This window comes from Amblyomma mixtum, chromosome 10, assembly GCF_055824585.1.
Source record: "Amblyomma mixtum isolate Tamu chromosome 10, ASM5582458v1, whole genome shotgun sequence".
NCBI lineage: Eukaryota > Metazoa > Arthropoda > Arachnida > Ixodida > Ixodidae > Amblyomma > Amblyomma mixtum.
Window position 1 is genome coordinate 12,152,698 of NC_143021.1, and position 18,841 is coordinate 12,171,538.

At 52.0% G+C, this 18,841-nt stretch overlaps 1 protein-coding gene across 2 annotated transcripts in view; it reads left to right on the top strand.

The window, feature by feature from the left end:
• The window catches only part of LOC149325144 (glutamate receptor ionotropic, kainate 2-like), a 144,439-nt gene extending 129,013 nt beyond the window's left edge, over positions 1 to 15,426 (top strand). For both annotated transcript variants that reach the window (XM_089563136.1, XM_089563137.1), the window contains 3 exons: positions 8,945 to 9,170; positions 12,582 to 12,856; positions 14,616 to 15,426. In XM_089563136.1, the coding sequence (XP_089419262.1) occupies positions 8,945 to 9,170; positions 12,582 to 12,856; positions 14,616 to 14,789 (675 nt within the window). In that variant the 3' untranslated portion in view covers positions 14,790 to 15,426. The remainder of the gene's footprint in view (positions 1 to 8,944; positions 9,171 to 12,581; positions 12,857 to 14,615) is intronic.
• Positions 15,427 to 18,841: the final 3,415 nt, after the last annotated feature.

Here is an 18,841-nt window from a genome sequence, read left to right on the forward strand (position 1 = left end):
GCAGTGGAGGTCTCCGGAATAACTTCAACCACCTGGGGATCTTTAACGTGCACTGACATCGCACAGCACACGGGCGCCTCTTGCGTTTCGCCTGCATCGAAACGCGGCCGCCGTGGTCGGGTTCTGAAGTCTTACGATTTTGCGCACTGTAGCATTATCAAGCACGCGTGATGCAGTGTTATCAAGCACGCGTGCTGATGTATGAGCAGGATGGTTCACACGTGTCGCACTCTTGCTTATCAGCGCCAGACATGTGACCTTTGCTGTATCGTTATAAAGTCAGTGACACCAAGCAATAAACGTTCATTTTTCTTTGTTCCACCCACCGGCTACGTTCCGTTACTTCAGTGGTGACGAGGATGGGATAGCTGCACGATGACAGCCAGACCACCCGAGTTCGACGACACGACCAGTAGCTGGAGCACTTACCGTGTTCGTTTGGAGGCCTTCTTTGAGGGTCACGGCATCACAGATTCAGGGAAGCAGCGTGCGCTTCTGGTGTCGGCACTGAGTGACAACGTGGTTCGCGTGCTTCAAGGCCAGTGCCAGTCGGAATCGGTGAACAGCCTGAGCTACGAGGCCGTCATACAGCACCTGGATAACCACTTCGATCCCCAAGCCAATGAGATAGCAGCGAGCTACGCTTTTTTCATGCGGAACCAATCGGAAGGCGAAAAGGTACGGGACTACATCACCGACCTGAGACGTCTCGCAAAAGGTTGCAGTTTTGAGAAATTTTTGGACCGCATGTTGCGGGATCGGATTGCCTGCGGAATACGTGATGAACAAACTCGACGACACATGTTGTCGCAAAAGAAGTTGAACCTGGCGGAGGCAGAAGCTTTTGCTCTAGCAGCGGAAACCGCAGAAGCGAATGTCCGGGCAATGCAAGAAAGGAGCTTCAACGACAACGGCGCGGCAAACTTTGTACAGAAGCGCAGGATGAATCCGCAGAAGTCCGGACGCGGGCATGGATCCATGACCGAGTCAACTCAATGCTGGAGATGTGGCTCGAACCATGCTTCGGAAGTATGCAGACACAAGAAAGCGACGTGTCACAATTGCGGCAGGAAGGAACACCTGGCAAGGATGTGCTCCAGTGGCCGCTCTAACCCCTCAGGAACTTTCGCGGTGAAGGAGCTGGACGCCAGTGACGCAAGCGGAGAAGAAATGCTCTCCGCTTTGGTGGCTCACAGCTGCAGTAGTAACCAGTCCGCACGCCCATTCGAAAGGGATTTCATCTGGGAAGGCCGGAACCTGCGCACGCTGGTGGATACAGGGTCCACTGTCAGCGTCATTCCAAGAAAGGTATACGAGAACCATCGCGAAGGGTGGCCGGCACTGCAGAAGACTTCACTACGCCTGACCTGCTTCCTGGGGCCGCTGCCGGTCCCTGGCCGAGTGGCCATGAAAGTCGGGCAGCACTCAAGTGGACAGCTCGCTCGTAGTAGTGGATTGCGACGGGCCTCTATTGTGCGGCCGGAACACCATCCAAGCCTTCCGGAATGCTGGCATGGCACTATTGGAAGAATGCAAGTCGCAGAACATACATGTGGTTCACAGTGGCACAGAGACAGCGAAACTTCTGGCGGAATTTTCGGACATCTTCGAGGAGAAGTTGGGTTGTTGTAAGGGACCGCCCGTGAAACTTCACAAAAAAGAAGCCGCTGTACCATGCTTTTTCAAGGCTCGACCAGTGCCCTATGCGCTTCGGAAAAAAGTGTCTGCGGAAATCGACAGCCAAGTACAGGAAGGAGTGCTGGCACCAGTGAGTTTCCGAGTGGGCTACGCCCGTGGTGCCCGTACTGAATCGAAACGGTGATATTAGGCTCTGCGGCGACTTCAAGCTAACCGTTAATCCAGCGACACATCTGGAACAGTACCTGTTGCCGAAAATTGAGGACATCTTCGCATCTCTGTACGGGGGCGAGGTGTTCACCACTTTTGATTTACGACACGCGTATAATAAACTTCCACTGGACGATGAAGCACGAACAATGGCCGTGTTGAACACACACAAAGGGTTGTTTGCATACAACCGTCTCCCTTTCGGCATCGCATCGGCTCCAGCATTGTTGCAGCGCTGCCTCGAATCCGTTCTGCAAGGGCTCCCTCGCGTCAAGGTGTACTTGGACGACATCATTATTGCCGAAAAACAGAATGACGACTCCACTCTCCGGCAAGTCTTCGAGCGGCTGCGCGAAAACTGACTGAAGTTGAACCGTGACAAATGCAGGTTCCGCGAGAAGGAAGTTTCGTTCTTGGGGCACAAGATCGATGCAACTGGCCTACACCCCCTCGAGAATATGGAAGCCATCACCGCCGCACCAAGACCGGAGACTGTGAGCCAGCTAAAATCCTTTTTGGGATTAATCACATATTACGCCAAATTTTTACCCAACCTTTCAACCACGCTGCTTCCACTCTACAGGCTGTTGGCTAAAGGAGCGCAATGGCAGTGGAAAGCCGAACACGAGGAAGCCTTCCAGGCAGCCAAGCGCGCTATGGTAGAAGCGGAACTTCTCGTGCACTACGACCCCGGAAAGCCGTTGCGGCTTGAATGCGACGCTTCGCCAGTGGGAGTCGGCGCGGTGCTGTCACACCGTATTGGAAACAGGGACTACCCCATATCGTTTCGTTCGAGAGCACTGACACCGGTTGAGCGGAATTATTCGCAGTTGGAGAAAGAAGCGTTGGCCTTGGTGCTCGGCGTCACCAAGTTTCGGGATTATTTGCTGGCGAAGCATTTTACTCTGGTGTCGGATCACAAGCCACTGACAGGACTGTTCCACCCGGATAGGCCGATTCCGCACATGACCGCAGGAAGAATTCAGCGGTGGGCATTACTACTGTCGGCTTACCATTATGATCTCGAGTACCGCCCAGGACAGCTAAATGCTAACGCCGACGCTCTCAGTCGCCTACCACTGCCGTGGTTTGGTGACCGAGGAGGCCAAGAGCCCATGGAATACGTGCTGTATACGCGGAGTCTAGATTCCAGGGCCCTTTCCGCTAAGGAAATAGCCGAGCTAAGCCGCTCGGACGAGGCGCTTCGTCAGATCAGGGAGTGGAAATCACGCGGCTGGCCGCACTTATCAGCAGCACAGCAAAACCTGATGCCGTACTTTTCTCGCCGTAACGGAGCTCACGGCCAGTCATGATCTGATTTACTGGGGCCATCGCGTAGTGTTGCCGGATGCGGCGCGACGATGCATGCTAAAGGAACTGCACGACAGTCACCCCGGTATCAGTGCCATGAAGCGCACAGCGCGAGCGTTGTTTTGGTATCCCGGATTAGATAGGGACCTCGAAGTGCTGGTTCATGGTTGCCCTCAATGTATACAATGCTGGCGCATGTCGGCTGCTGCAGTGCCGTCTCCATGGCCGGCGAGCAACAAACCATGGTACAGGTTGCATATGGATTTTGCGGGCCCCATCAATGGCTGGTGTTAAGGACGAGGTAGCATCATCCCACCGCTGCCACCAGTTTGTTAGGGACGAGGTAGCATCATCCCACCGCTGCCACCAGTTTGTTAGGACGAGGTAGCATGGTCGTGTGCCGGAGAGAGAATGAGGGACGTCTGAGACGAGGCTGCTGGGAAAAGACAATTAGAGGACTTTATACAGGAATATTTACAAGTGAGCTGCAGGAACGCTGCATCACGACAGCTCATCAGAAGACCATGATGACAAAAAGCTCTTCGGCCGTGCCGCTGCCGGCTTTTTAAGAGTTCCCTTCCCTAGGGTCCCTAGATGGGGGCCGGGTTTCACTGGCACCAATCACAGACACGCACGCACTCACTCACTCCCGAGAGATCACGCCGCCGTCACCCGCTGGGAGAGGGAGAACGATGCCATCGCACAGACGCCACAATGTCCTCGAGCGGCGTTTCCCGCGCATTCCGAACGCGCGTTCACACTCGGTGTAGGTGAAACGCTCGCTCCACCGGGCAGACGGACGCGGCTTCCGTGGCAATCCAGGCGCTCACCCAACGCGCGTCTCGGGGTTTGTCGGCGTTTCGCTGCTGCCATGTCGTTGTCTTCCCCACGACGAAGGCGAGACGTAGCAGACTGCCCCGCCGGGGGAAGGAGATCCCGATGGACAGGGGACAGCATCCGCTGTCCAGAGGGATGTCGCTTGAGGCTGGTCTCAACCGGAGTCAGTTGTCTCTCGGCGGTTCTGGAGCTCAGCGCACCCCGAAGTCTTCCTTCGCATGTGCAGGTTCCCAAAGGGCACTGCAAAGTGACTCGTGCTCCGCTAGCGTTAGAACCACGCCGAAAACCCAACCGCTCAGTCCGCAAGCACGACACAATCCCCACTTAGTAATGCCAGGCTCTTTCCCTCTTACAAACCCAATCAATCCCTGGGAGTAGTTCAGCAGCACTCAGAAAACTCCCACAGATCGGCACATTACACAACAAAGCGCATCACAATTTAAAACAGTAAACAAAACCAATAGGTGCAAAATCCTACATCAGGAAGAAAAAGACCAGCAAACCGCAACTATGATGCTGACTCTTGCGTTACGAACCTCGACTTGAGCCATCGGCGTTGCCGTTAAGACTTCCCCTTTTTGTAAACCATGCATAAGCTTCGCTCAACATGAGAGACAAAGCCATAAATTTCCGTAATGCCACAAAATTTCATTCTGCATAGCAGCATACTGCCGTCACCTTGCATATCACCGCAAAGATTCGCTCAACATCGGAGCCAAAGTCACCTTAATTTCCCAAATTCCAAAAAAATCAAGCGACTCCATGCGCTTATACTAGTGACCCACAATAGCCCATCTTGCTAGCACTTCCGCGTGTCAGCGGACGCTGCTACACATGGGCACCACTAGTGCATGTTTCAAAACAATTTCATATCAAAAGAAACGCTTTCAATACAAACAACGCGTCGGGAACCCATTCCTGCTCAAACTTTTTTTTTTCTGGAAAACTTTTTGTCTGCAGGAATGGTTTAAAAAAAGAAAAAGCAAACAGCAGAGACATCCTCGGAATCCGCTGCTAGCGAGCCGCGCCGCGGCTCAAAGGGGTCGCCTATTCTTCAACCGCGCCCTGCGCGGACGCACACCAACAGTGGCTTTAGCAACCGACAATCGACAAAAATCAACTGCTCTTCGACACCTGCGAGCCCCAGACGCCAGGCAACTACCATTGGTTCCACACCCCGGCCGCGCGTCTCCAACGCCTGAGCCGCGTCTGAACATTTCAATGCGAGGGGTTGACGGTCGCGCATGAAAGAAACGCCTGCGTGTACTCTCTCGATTCGGCAATGTCCTTCGACTGGAACGCGTTCTGCGGCGTTCCCTCGTGAGGTAGCAGGGCGTTCTTCTCTGTGGGCGGCTGCAAGTTTCACGCGTTCTGCTACCGCAGCGTCGCCACAATGGGTCAGGTGGCTTTCGCGCTGTCTGTACACGCCTAGCCAGTCTGGCCTTTGTACGGCGCTTATCGCATCTGGCGTGCCGCGATGACAGTCTTGGAGCATTACATGGCGTACCGGCCTTCACCCTTACGATGCATTGGGCCCGTTCTTTGTCCTTTCTGTCCAGACTGCCCTTTCGCATGGCTCTCATTGCGCGCGGTCGCCTTCCGGAAACTTTTTTAGCTGTTCCGTCCTGCGCGTCTCCTTTTCTCGCGGGGCACTCAGCCTTCTCATCAGCTTTTTGACTCAGCAGCGAGCCGCCTTTTCTACTAGAATTCGAACTATCGGCTCGCTCTTTCGATGAGTCACTGCGTGTCGCAGCACTTAAGTGTCCCGACTGCCCTTTAATTTCTGCTGGGCATAACTTGCTCCCCTGAGGCTTGCTAATCGATCCTAATACCCTAACGCTCTTGCCCGGAACTTGAACTATGAGACGCTGTTCGGCTAACGTAGCGTTATTGTCCTGGGTACTACCTTCTCGGTCGCAGCAATCAGCCTCCTTCCCGGAAAGTGCATGCTTCTCTGGGCTCAAAACCAACGCATTGCCCCTTTCCTTATTTTTTGCAGTGCCTACATTATCCTCCGAGCCCTCATTGCTGGCGGATCTGCACTCTTCCTCATTGCTAGCCTTAGTGTCTATATTATCCCCCGAGCCCTCACGGCTTGTGGATCTGCACTCTTCGCTAGCTTCTTGACCGAACTCATCGGTCCTCGCTGCCGAAGTGGCCTTTCTTTCCTGGACCAAACCTGTCCTATGCCGCCACTTCTGCACAGCACTCGTGTCATCCGGCGACTGAGCGGAGCTTCTAACTCGGTCCCTGACACTATCGCGGTGTAGCTTACCACCGTCAATTTGGCCTTCCAAATCTGCCTCCGCGGGAATTCGAAAGTATCGGAGGAGCGCACTTTTGGTTATCGCATAGTTGTGGGCATCCTCGTCAGACAACCTCGCCCAGACATTACAAGGCTTACATGGGAGGAATCCCATCAACACAATTGGCCAATAATCTTCGTCTAGCTGCTCCTCCATGCAAATTCTTTCAAAATTTTCTAGAAAAGCTCTGAAATTTTCGCCTTTTCTAAGAACACTTAAACGAGATCGCACACTAATACTTCTGAGCGTGTCAAGTTCACGCGTGAGTTCCCGCATCTCTCTTTCGTATTCCTGTTGCCGCTGCTCTCTTTCGCGTTCCTGTTCTCGCAGCTGTCTTTCGCGTTCCTGTTTCTCTTGTTTTTCTTTACGTTCAAGTTCCTCTTTCTCTTGTTTTCTTTTTGCCAATTCCCTCTCCTCAATGGCCTCAAGGCATTCCGCAAGCTCGTCATCTTCAGCCTCTAACGCAAGAATAGCCTTCAGCAGTTCTGGTTTTCTGAGTTTGTCTGATACCTCCAGACCCAACTCTTTCGCAAGCTCCAGTAACTTTGGTTTGCGCAGCGTCTTCAAATCCATGGCTGCTCCGAGTGCTGCTTCTCTACTGCCCGCTATTGTCTTGCTGCAACTAACCCAGCAGCAACGACAACCCAATTACCAGCTCTGTTCCTGACACTAACAAAAGCCTGGCAAAACTCAGCAGAAGAAAGTCCCGCACTCACCAAACCTCGCAGCCAAGAATCCAGCGCAGTCGGTCCGCTGCAGGCAACCAGTCAACACAAAGGGCTGTTGCACTGCCCCCGACTCGCCGTTCTGCTGCTCAGCGTCCCGTTGTCCGCAACTCTCCGCTGGCGTCCGATGTTTCGCGTCCCATTGAACAGATCTCTCCGCTGGCGTCCGTTGTTTCGCGTCCCACCGCTGCCACCAGTTTGTTAAGGACGAGGTAGCATCATCCCACCGCTGCCACCAGTTTGTTAGGGACGAGGTAGCATCATCCCACCGCTGCCACCAGTTTGTTACGGACGAGGTAGCATGGTCGTGTGCCGGAGAGAGAATGAGGGACGTCTGAGACGAGGCTGCTGGGAAAAGACAATTAGAGGACTTTATACAGGAATATTTACAAGTGAGCTGCAGGAACGCTGCATCACGACAGCTCATCAGAAGACCATGATGACAAAAAGCTCTTCGGCCGTGCCGCTGCCGGCTTTTTAAGAGTTCCCTTCCCTAGGGTCCCTAGATGGGGGCCGGGTTTCACTGGAACCAATCACAGACACGCACGCACTCACTCACTCCCATGAGATCACGCCGCCGTCACCCGCTGGGAGAGGGAGAACGATGCCATCGCACAGACGCCACAATGTCCTCGAGCGGCGTTTCCCGCGCATTCCGAACGCGCGTTCACACTCGGTGTAGGTGAAACGCTCGCTCCACCGGGCAGACGGACGCGGCTTCCGTGGCTATCCAGGCGCTCACCCAACGCGCGTCTCGGGGTTTGTCGGCGTTTCGCTGCTGCCATGTCGTTGTCTTCCCCACGACGAAGGCGAGACGTAACACTGGCAAGTTTTCGTGTTGGTTGATGCCTAGACGAAGTGGATTGAGGCCATACCTTTGAAGACCATCACAGCGGAGACCACCATTGAGGTACTTCAAGGGATTTTCGCACGTTTTGGCCTACCACATTGCTTAGTATCGGATAACGGACCACAGTTTTCAAGTGCCACCATGTCCAGTTTCTTGCAAGAAAGCCACGCGAAGCACATAAGAACAGCCCCATACCATCCTCAGTCAAATGGTTTGGCGGAACGGGCCGTGCGAACAGTAAAAGAAGGGCTTCGAAAGAATCCGGCAGGCACGTTGCAAGAACGACTAATCAAGTTTTTATTCCGTTATAGAGCGACACCGTTGGAAGGAGGAAAGTCTCCAGCGGAACTACTGTTGGGCTTCCGTCCCCGAACCCGGCTGACAGCTTCACTCACAGACACCAAGGTGACAGGAAATGATGGCTCTGGCGAACCTGTGCCTGGAGCAGCAAAAGCACCGACGCAGTTTCAACCGGGAAGGCATGTATGGTCGCGCCAGTTTCAGTCTGGTCGAAGTTGTGTGCCGGCGACAGTAGTGTCCACGACGGGAGCACGTATGGTAACACTGGAAACACCTGGGGGACAGCAGCGGCGCCATGTAGACCAACTCCGGCCACGACTCGACACAGGGGCGTCACCTAGCAAGCCGAGGCAAGTCCGCACCCACGAAGAAGCTCAGCATAGCTCCGAGCAGGCAGAAGCTGATCAAGGCCCGGAGGCACGGGAAGTCAGCTCTCAAGCCGAAGACCAACAACCACCACGTCGTTCGACTCGCATACGGAAGCCTCCAGATCGTCTCGCTTACTCCAGCTTAGGGGGAAGGGATGTAGCATTATCAAGCACGCGTGATGCAGTGTTATCAAGCACGCGTGCTGATGTATGAGCAGGATGGTTCACACGTGTCGCACTCTTGCTTATCAGCGCCAGTCATGTGACCTTTGCTATATCGTTATAAAGTCAGTGACACCAAGCAATAAACGTTCATTTTTCTTTGTTCCACCCACCGGCTACATTCCGTTACTTCACGCACGAAATGCTTTAAATAAAGTGTTTTCTCTTTGTGCGCAGCGCTCGACGTTCCCGCAGTACATGAAGCTGTGGCAGGGAATCCAGGGCCAGGGCGACGACGCGTTCGTGAGCAGCTACGCCGAGGGCCTCGAGCGGGTCATGGGCGGCGCGTACGCCCTCTTCATGGAGTCGCCCGCCCTGGAGTACCTGGAGAGCCGCTACTGCGAAGTGGAGCAGGTGGGGGACATCATCGGCTCCTCGGGCTACGCCATCGCTCTGCCCAAGGGTGAGTACTGCCAAACGAACCGAATCGCGCGTACTAGTGCTTCGTAAGAAGATAATGAGACTGAATGAAAGTATGAAGTCCATCTCGTCGTCGGGTGTAGATGTGGAACGCAGAGATTGTTTAGCTGCTTATAAACGGGTTAGCTATGGTTTTAGCTGCGCGCGAGTTTCGGTCAGGTCCCTTGGTTGCCGGATGACCCGCTGCCTTCGGTCGCTTTTGTTCTGGCGCTTGAACTCCCTGACTGCTTTTGCAGGCTGATGATGCGCTGTCCTAAGTCGGTTACTCTGGCCGTCCTGGGGGTTGAATAGACCAATCAGGTACTAACAGGACGTGGCTACAGCCCTTGAGATTTAGGCACTACCGTGAACTCAGGGCCCTCCGAATAAAGAGAAACAAATTATACATCCCAGAACCCCTTGCGCACCAGGTTGTAGCCCTTTCCACTTCTCCTTCATCCACTTGTCTGCCGCTCATTCCGGTCTCAGGCGTGCCGCCGCGCCATCTACGCGGCGAGTTCTCCTTGGATGTGAACGTTTCCTGCCGGTGAGCCGGAAAAGAAAATTAGGCGTGATTTAGCTCTGGCTGAGCCTGGTCAGTTGAGTTAGCTGCGACGCATTTAGAATCGTGCAGCGCGTTCTTCTGCTGTCTCTCGGGGGCGTTGTCTCTTTCTAGCTTGGTCCTGTCGCCGTTGCTTCTCTTTAGCGCTCCCCATAACGACATGATTCCACCGAGGCGTAGCGCGCATATAGCCCCGCGAAGCGCCACCTGCTCACCGTCTACCTCGGCAGAGAGCACGCATCTGGCGGGAGCGAGCGACTACGCGCGCGGCAGCGACACGGCGTCGACGACGGTGACGCCACCTGGCGGAGCTCGGCTGAAACGGTTGCTAAGCGACGGCTGTTCTAGGACATTCGTGCCTACGGGCCACCGGCTACGCGACGAGGCGAAAACCTGGCGTAGTGTTGTTAACGCAACAAAAAAAGGTTCAGCGGCTATGAGCTGGAAGCCACTGAGCTGATGGGAGCAGTGAGCGTCGCTTAGCGCTGACGTCTTCAGCACGGTGGGCCAGGCCACCTTGTAGCGATTCGGTCTTGGCCTTTAGAGTGTTTAATCATCGCCGTGGCGACGTCGCGAATGTCGCATATGGTCGCGGAGATTTTTGGCCTTTGGGCGCCTGCGCGTCTCCGCTTTTTTCGGAATTCGGGAGGTGGTCGGCCGTCCCAAAGCCAACTACCGCTAAAGAACATCAAATCGTGTACACTCCAAGCCTAGCCTTACGCGGTGATAAGCGGCGCCGGCAGGCCGGTGACCCTAGCCACTTAAGGCCGCTCGTAATCCCTTGCTCATGTTTCTACTCACTGTATGTAAGAAATGCCGAGACGGCGATGTGTGCTCGGGCACGAACTTCTCGGGAACGGGACAGCTTCGGCATGGACGACGCTGCATGCGGCTCTGACAGAGCAGAAACAAAGTTACCGATCTTAGCAAAATCTGGCGGGGTACGTCCTCCGCATATTAGGGCACGACACAGGAACTAACGAGGCCGTCATTGGACCACGGCCTTACATACTGTTTCCGTCTCTCCCGTGCCAGTTAGGTCGCACCGTTGAAAATTTGTCTGTAGTCCTTTAAGTGTCATGTAGTATCAAGTATTTGAATGTTCGCACCGTTGAAAATTTGTGTCTGTACTCCTTTAAGTGTCATGTAGTATCAGGTATTTTAATGTTTTGTTCGCTTATACCCTAGCAATTGCACGCACTGTTTATTCATCCAAGTAATAAAAAAAATCATAAGCCAGCGTTACGTCTAAAATAAAGTATGCCCCGAAGCGGCTGGTGCGTGTCGTTTGTAGTTAATCTTTAGATCAACGCGAGTCTGCCTTTAACAGATTAATGGTGACGCAAGCGCAGTTAGTGCTCCAGAAAGACTGATGCCTCAGCGCTTTCAAGTAAGATTTGGTATTGAACTGAGTGAAACCACACAGGGGCCACGGTGAGCGTGAACTCATTAAGGGAAACTGCATAGGTTTTAGAAATCAATCAGCTTAAGAGGGTCGAATGTGTGAAACTTGCAGGTATGCATGCGAATTCTTTTTGGGCTAGCACTTGAAATAGTGAAGTAATCGCCACTGAGCCACCGCCGCGGTGGCTCAGTGGTTACGGCGCTCGGCTGCTGACCCGAAAGGCGCGGGTTCGATCCCGGCCGCGGCGGCTGAATTTCGATATGAAGGCGAAATTCTAGAGGGCCGTGTACTGTGCGATGTCAGTGCACGTTAAAGATCCCCAGGTGGTCGAAATTTCCGGAGGCCTTCACTACGGCGTCCCTCATAGCCTGAGTTGCTTCGGGACGTTAAACCCCAATAAACCAAACCAGCCGATTAAATTCCGGACGCCCTTTAAGCTTGTCCGCAGCGCGAAAAGCCAAGTGGGGGGAGGGGGGGGGGCATGATGACGTCATCGAAGGTATGGGTGCATTTCCAGCGCACAAACGCCAGCTTTGAAGGAAAAAAATGGCTGAGGCTTAGCTAAGGTTAAGCCTAGTCAGATGCGAAGCATATTGATGGCTAGGCTTGGTAATATATGGCTTTCCTTGGTTGAATACTTGGTCATTTTAATACAACCACTAGAAGCCTTCATCGTGGGGGAAGACAACGGCATGGCTACAGCGGAACGCCGACTAACCCCGAGACGCGCGTTGGGTGAGCGCCTGGATTGCCACGGAAGCCGCGTCCGCCTTCCCGGTGGAGCGAGCGTTTCACCTGCACTGAGTGTAAACGCGCGTTCGAAATGCGCTGGAGTGTGACGTCACCATACCACGTGATTCACACGGCGTGCAACCGCAGCGACGGCACAAGTTGGAGCCCCGTCTCATCTGTCGTGACGTCATTGTGTCACGTGGTGTGACGTCACCATACCACGTGGTCTGCACGGCGTGCAACCGCAGCGACGGCACAAGTTGGAGCCCCGTCTCTCATCTGCCGTGACGTCATTGTGTCACGTGGTGTGCACAGCGTGTAACCGTTACGAAGGGCTTGGGTTACCTATTGTAATATGCTTCGCATAAAAACGAACGCCACTGAAGGCGAACCCTGCCTAAAGTTGTTTGGCAGCGTCCAACGCGTCAGGGCAGGGTGTGGCTGACGACAGTGGTAATTTGAAATGATACCTTCCGTGAGGTCGCGCTAAGTTTTCCTGCACTCCTTCATTGCATTGAGGAGAAGCGCAAAATTCAATCGTCGATTACGTCACTAATATAAATGCTAGTGGAAAAACATGTGGCATGCTTTACCTACAGCCTACTTAGATTTGGATCCTTGAATATCGCGAAATTCTCAAAAAAAGTGCTGCAGCTGCCCATAAAGCGGCTGTGTGGCGAGCGCGAGTGGAGACCGCTCTTGGCCGAATGTCGCAGGCAGCGCGTACCAGTCGGAGCTGTCGGCGGCCGTGATCCGGCTCAAGAGCGAGGGCACGCTGCAGCTGCTGCGCCACTACTGGTGGCGCGAGCAGGGCGCCCTCAACTGCCCCCGCGAGCAGCCCGTGTACCGGCCCACGCCGTTCACGGTGCGCTTCGGTCGACTGAGCCTGGTCTTCGTCTTCCTCCTTCTGGGACTGGTCATCACCATGGTCGTCATGCTCTTCATCTTCGTTCGCGGACACGCCCGCAAGAACCTCAGCGCCGAGTCCATGGTCAGTTTTATTCTCGCCCCTTCTTTTACTCCACCCACCCTCCACATGCAGAAGAAGCCTGAAAAAACCAGGCAGTAGAGTCAGTGAGACGAAGTGTGTTCGGAAGTAAAATTTCAATATAACTTATTTTGTTGCAAGGTGATGCATAGCGGTCTTGTAATGCTTTGAAGAAACCAAGTTGCGCTATAAAAAAGACAGCCACAGGAAAAAGCGAAGGAGACAGACAGAGCGCAAACTATCAACTATAAAATTCTAGGAAGAAGTAAAAACAAAACAGCGCGGGAGCTTTTGGAGGCCTATCACATAAAAGAAAACGGTGATAAATGTGTAAGCGACACTTCTGTCAAACTGTACAATAAGGAAAACCATTTTCTGCGCACCTTTTGTTGACCAGGAGTTCATTGGCTGTACCGCCTCTCTCATTTCCCTTGTTCTTTTGCTGTGATTCTGACTATATAAGGCACTTTCACGCAAATAAACTCAGTTGATAGTTTGCGCTCTGTCTGTCTCCTTGGCTTTTTCCTGTGGCTGTCTTTTTTATAGCGCAACTTGGTTTCTTCAAAGCAATGCACCAACTTGTCCAACAAGAAGTTCTTCTAAACTACGGTCTTGTAATACTAGCGCAAACACTTACAGACCAGAAGAAAGCACACATACAGGCGGTACCTCAGCTGGCTTATGATGGCGGGAGGTCGCACCTTATATAAGAGAAGAAATGATGTAACCAAAGAATAGGGGAATCATCGAAGAGCAAGCAGAATGCATGCACGGGCACTCAGTGACATCACACAAACGATGGATCTTCAGTTCTTACGGATTGATAATTTTTGAGACTGCTTAAAGAGACTCTGAGAACACTTCTAGGCTGGCATTTCATACTAGGGGACCGCGTTCTAATCACAATGAGTCCACTCTGACCAAAAACAAGACTTTTATAGGCTAGAGCAAAATACAGGTGTCGCCATCACCGGCCGATTTGGCGAGTAAAATGCGCGCGTTGACACCAATTTTTTAGGGCGCGGATCCAAGAGGCCATATGCTACATCGCCATTGCCTTCGAAACAGCTGCAACCTGTCCATTTCCCTAAGGGCGTCACGAGTTTGAATCGGCTGGCAGGAAAATTATTACGTACCATTGCCTCGCCGATAAATGCTTCTTTGGCTGCTGGACAAACGTCAGCATAGCCAGAAAGAGCCTGCGGTACGGTTAAAGAAATAAATACTATCATTTTTTTACCGGTAACTATAACAGGACGGAATTGCCCTCAGTGACCCTTTAAACGGCCGTTAACGCAACGTCCAGTCTGAGAGATTCCGCCAATAAAACGCGTGTCATTTAGCGCCTGTATGTGTGTCGTCTTTCTTGTGGTGTGTGTGTGTTCACTCCAAGAAGAAACGAATGATACAGGTAGTTACCACGCAAAACGAAGTGACGACGTGGTTACTTGCGAGGTTAGGAGAAGACAGTTCGATGACCGAAAGCTCATCTATTTAGTTTTATAAAAAGCGGACCCATCTCTATATAGCAACAAGCTCAGGAAAAAAGACCGGTAGCACTGACTGTTGCCCTGAATTTGGAACGACTGAGGTTCATTCAGTTCGTTCCGAACTCCCGCAGGTAATAATCGAACCAAAAATCGAAATCTCGCAGGCCCTCGCCTTCGTGTCAGTCTTTGTCGTCTGCTGCCAAAGACGCCGTATATGTGGAGGCACCGGTGGAGGCCGCTGACCTTTTGAAACACGTTTTGACCCGATGCAGAGTGCCGTGTGGAACACCCTGGTAGAAGAACTGCGCGCGGCGATACTGTGTCGCAAGGAGAAGAACCCGAAGGAGGAGGAGGACTCGGCCCAGGACCAGACAACGCCCACAGCAGCAGCAGCAGCACAGCCGACGCAGACCCCGACTATCACCACGCCCAACGATGCCCCGTGATTCGTGATGGGCTCGCGCCCATCCTTCTCCGCACACGCAATAATGGCGTCGGCCGCCGATCATCTGTACGACATGCGAAAGCACGCGCAGTGAAAAATATCTGGAGGAGGAGGGAAAGTAGATCAAAGGCAGCGGATTTGTTGCGCATTTTAATGCATTGTGCATCGTCGACGAAAACATGCGATCGATATGATGGAGCAAAATACTCCAGGGCAGTGGCGCGAAAAGGTCGAAATCAGCTAATGGAGGAAAAGCAAGAAAAGATTCGCATTTGCCTCAGGAGCGAGAAATATATTTCTTCACAGAAGAAACGTTTGCAGCAGCATCGTAGATTCATGAATGCATGAACGCCTGTAAGATAGGCTCACGCCAGTCTGAAGTGGCCAAGATAAAGGTAGGGGTTTTCGGCAACAAAGCTAGATCTCAACATAAAAGTGAATTCTCCTATAAACTTTGGTTTTGAGAAAAGCCAAGTCACAGTAGTAAATCCGCTTGCGCCACAAAGTTTCGTCGCTGTTTCAGGTTCGATGTTCCTAAGTGCCTGGTGAATGCTCGGTCCACTTAGTGTTTTGGACTATGTACTGTTCTGATTACACAAGGTAATAAAGTAAAAACTAATTTATTGTTCTGAAATAAATCATCGATCCCTGAGGTTATTCATTCTGTCAATACAAGTAATTACAACTTCAAGAATAAAATTTACCAGGCGGCTCTAGAATACCCGTATACACCCTGTAAAAGCCGCCCGAGTGTAAGAGCCACGGTTTCCAACTTCGCACCCGAAAAGTCGGAAAAAATTGGTAGTGGCCTGGCTGTGGTTTAGCCTGGATATACAAGCGAAAAGGTTCAGTTACGCTTGGTTTGACGTCATGGCTGTCGCAGTTCGCGCAGAATGCACTGGGAGCCCCAGGATAACGGTGGAGGCGTTCGGCCGTCCACACACTGCCCGTACGGAGGCGGTGGAGGAGACGCGCGTGAAGTGAATACGGGTCTGCCTTGGAAGGTTGCTTTAGAGATATGTACTGTGGTGTCCATTCCTTTCGGATGGACACCAAGATATGAGAGACAGCCAAATCCTTTCCTTAAAAGCAATTTTCATTTAATTTCATTTTTCTTAAGGCCCTTACGGCGCGGTTCGGGTATCCACCGAGATATGTGTGTTTCCTGGCGCACTGTTTGTGTTTTATTTATTTTTTTATTACTGATATTTTATTTCTTTCATTTCTTTTTTATTCTCGTTTCTGTGCTTATTTTTTTTTTTTTATTACGGAGTCGGCGGCCACCTGCGCTACGTGTGACGTCACACGTTTCGCGCATGCGCAGAAGTGGCAATTCTGGCCTCCGGCTCACGCGAAGCGCCGTGTTGACGAGCCTAGTGAAGCTTTTCGCTTCAAAAACAGTAGGTAAAGCGCTATTACTCTTCCTTTACGTATCGATTCCTCGGGCGGGTTGTTCCGCTTGGAGCTACCTACAATAACAGAATAATATAATCTGACATTAAAATATAGGGTGCTTTTGATATGCGCAGCGGTTTCTGCAGTGAAGCGTACGGAAAATTAATGAATGTGAGAACCGCCTCACGTCGAAGGTCGCAAGTCCGTCATTCCGGTCCAGCGCAAATCGCATCGATATCATGAAGCACGTGTCTGAGCCTTGATTCTTATTCGGAATCACGTGGGTTCACGTGAAATCTGTTAATAAAGCGATAAATTGATCTTCCAGGCTGTTTTATTGGGGGGGGCGGTTCCCAGATTTTCTAAGCGTTAGCTCAATAAAGAGTCCTCCAGGTGCGCGCTAATTTATCTTACAGTGGGGCTGTCATACAAAGGGGGTAGGCGCAATCTGGGTTTCACTGCATAGTGGGAAAACTTAAATGATAAAACCGCTTTCGTGCAAAGGCCGCACCCCATTAAAATGTGGGAAAAAAAAACTGCGGCCTTCATAGGTTCATGCGGCACTTTTCATAGCGATAGCCCTGTGGCTCAGAGCCGTCGAGACATTACAGAGCTTCAGAAAAGGGGGAGGGGACCTTATTGGTTCGGGGGATATGGGGGAAGGGGAGTGCGCGTGCGCCGAACGACACCGCCTCTCGGGTTATTATCCATGGTAAAACAGCGCGGAAAAAAACACGAGGACGGAACAAACACGACAACACGAGCGCTGACTTTCAACTGACGATTTATTAGTCTCGATCATTTCCATTTGCATTTGTAATGCTAGGACCATGTCCTGGCATGCTAACCATCACTCGTGCCCCGTGGAAGTTCAGCGCATGTGTGGATGGTTGCAGCCTTCCCCCGGCCATTCAAGAAGGATCTGCCGTATTTTCGCCTCGGAATGGTGGAGACAAGCGCGTTTTTTCAAAGAAAGGTTGAATGTTTGTTGTGGAAATGGACGTGAACGAAGTCATCGCCGATTGTTCGTTGAGTGGTGCAAGACAGCTGACCAGCACACTGATTTCCTGTGGAACAAGGTCCGCCGCTCATTGTCTGCAAGCAAGGAACGCATGCCTGCCTGTACTCGAGGAAGGGTAGTGGTCTTGGATGACGCTGTTGTGGAGGAACGCCATCGCAAGACTCTGGAGCTGGGACCAAAATTCTGTTTTGAACCCCGGCTATTACCAGTTGAAGAGTTGGCCTTGTCATGGAGAATCGCTGGGCAAGTACCCGAAGTGCAACGCCAGCAGTGCGTCTCCGAGTGCTTCTCGGCTGTTCAAGGCTCCCTTGGCAAGCGTAAAGCTTCGAAAGGGTTTGGAGCATTGGTGAACCACCTGGCCGCGAAGGACCTGAGACCACTGATAGCAGACAAAGAAGGGTGCTTTGTTGTGATGAAGGAGAGCGTGTTCTCCGACAAAGCGTTTGCTGCCATTTCCAAGAATTTTCGACAAGTGCAAGAGAATGCCGCAAAAGTTAAGAGACGTGCCGTCGCCCTTCTTAAAAAGGTTAGTCTCGACCGTTTGCGTGAGTCCGTAAAGAAGTCGGAACGCAATACGCTTGAAATATTTTTTACGGTTAAAACCCACAAAATAGGTTTTCCGTTTCGGTCCACAATTTCGGAGAGGGGAACGTGGCAGCTGGTTGTTTCCAGCTACTTACAGAAGGCGCTTGCTTCCCTTGCTTTTGAAGACCCTTTCCGAACGCGAAACTCTGAGGTCGTTTTGGAGTACCTTCAGAACAATAATCCTGGTGACTGTCATGTGTTCAGTGTTGACGTCGAGGATCCATATTATTCGATTCCCCATGAGTGTTTGCTGCGCTTTGTAAGAGAATGTATAAGTGAGGAAAATGATGAAGTACGCTTCCGCAATGTTTGCGGTGTATCTGTTGATGCTTTTCTTGAAGTGCTGTGTATGTACCTCCGGTCTACCATTGTTGAATGGAATGAAGGTGTGTTTATACAGCGTTCCGGGATATGCATTGGTTCTCGCGTGGCTCCGCTGCTAAGCGATTTGTTCCTTAGTAGAACTGACAAAGCAATTGCAGGAGAGTTGCCGGACGGCGTACTGAAAGTACACAGATACGTGGACGATTACCTCGTTTTTGTAGAAAACGAAGAATGCACGCAGGATGTCGTGAACACATTTGTCAGAAATGGTCATGGACTTGCTTTCACCATGGAGAACGTTAAACAAGGTAGGATTCAGTTCTTGGATGTGGAGCTGAGACTTGAGCCCGGACACGTTTGCTGGTTGTATTCGCCTCGCTCCGTAAAGCCCTTACTCAGTTTTCAGTCCGGGCATTCCAAGCTGGTAAAGGAAGGCATCGCCTTGTCTTGTGTTAGCGCCGCTCTGACCAAGTCGTGTGTCCATCGTATTGAGGAAGGAGTGGAAGGCCAAATTTCCAGGCTTAAGCACGCTGGTTTTCCTGAGGCAACTATTGGAAGGTTATGCGAAAGGTTGGTGGCCAAGATCAAATCGGACCATAAGTGTGTTCCTCAGGCGAATGAAGTCTCAAAGCGCCGGAAGATAGCTGTCATCCCATACGTCCACGCATTTTCACACCGTTTGAAGAAAGTGGGGCGAAAATTTCAAATTGATGTGGTATTTTCGTCTC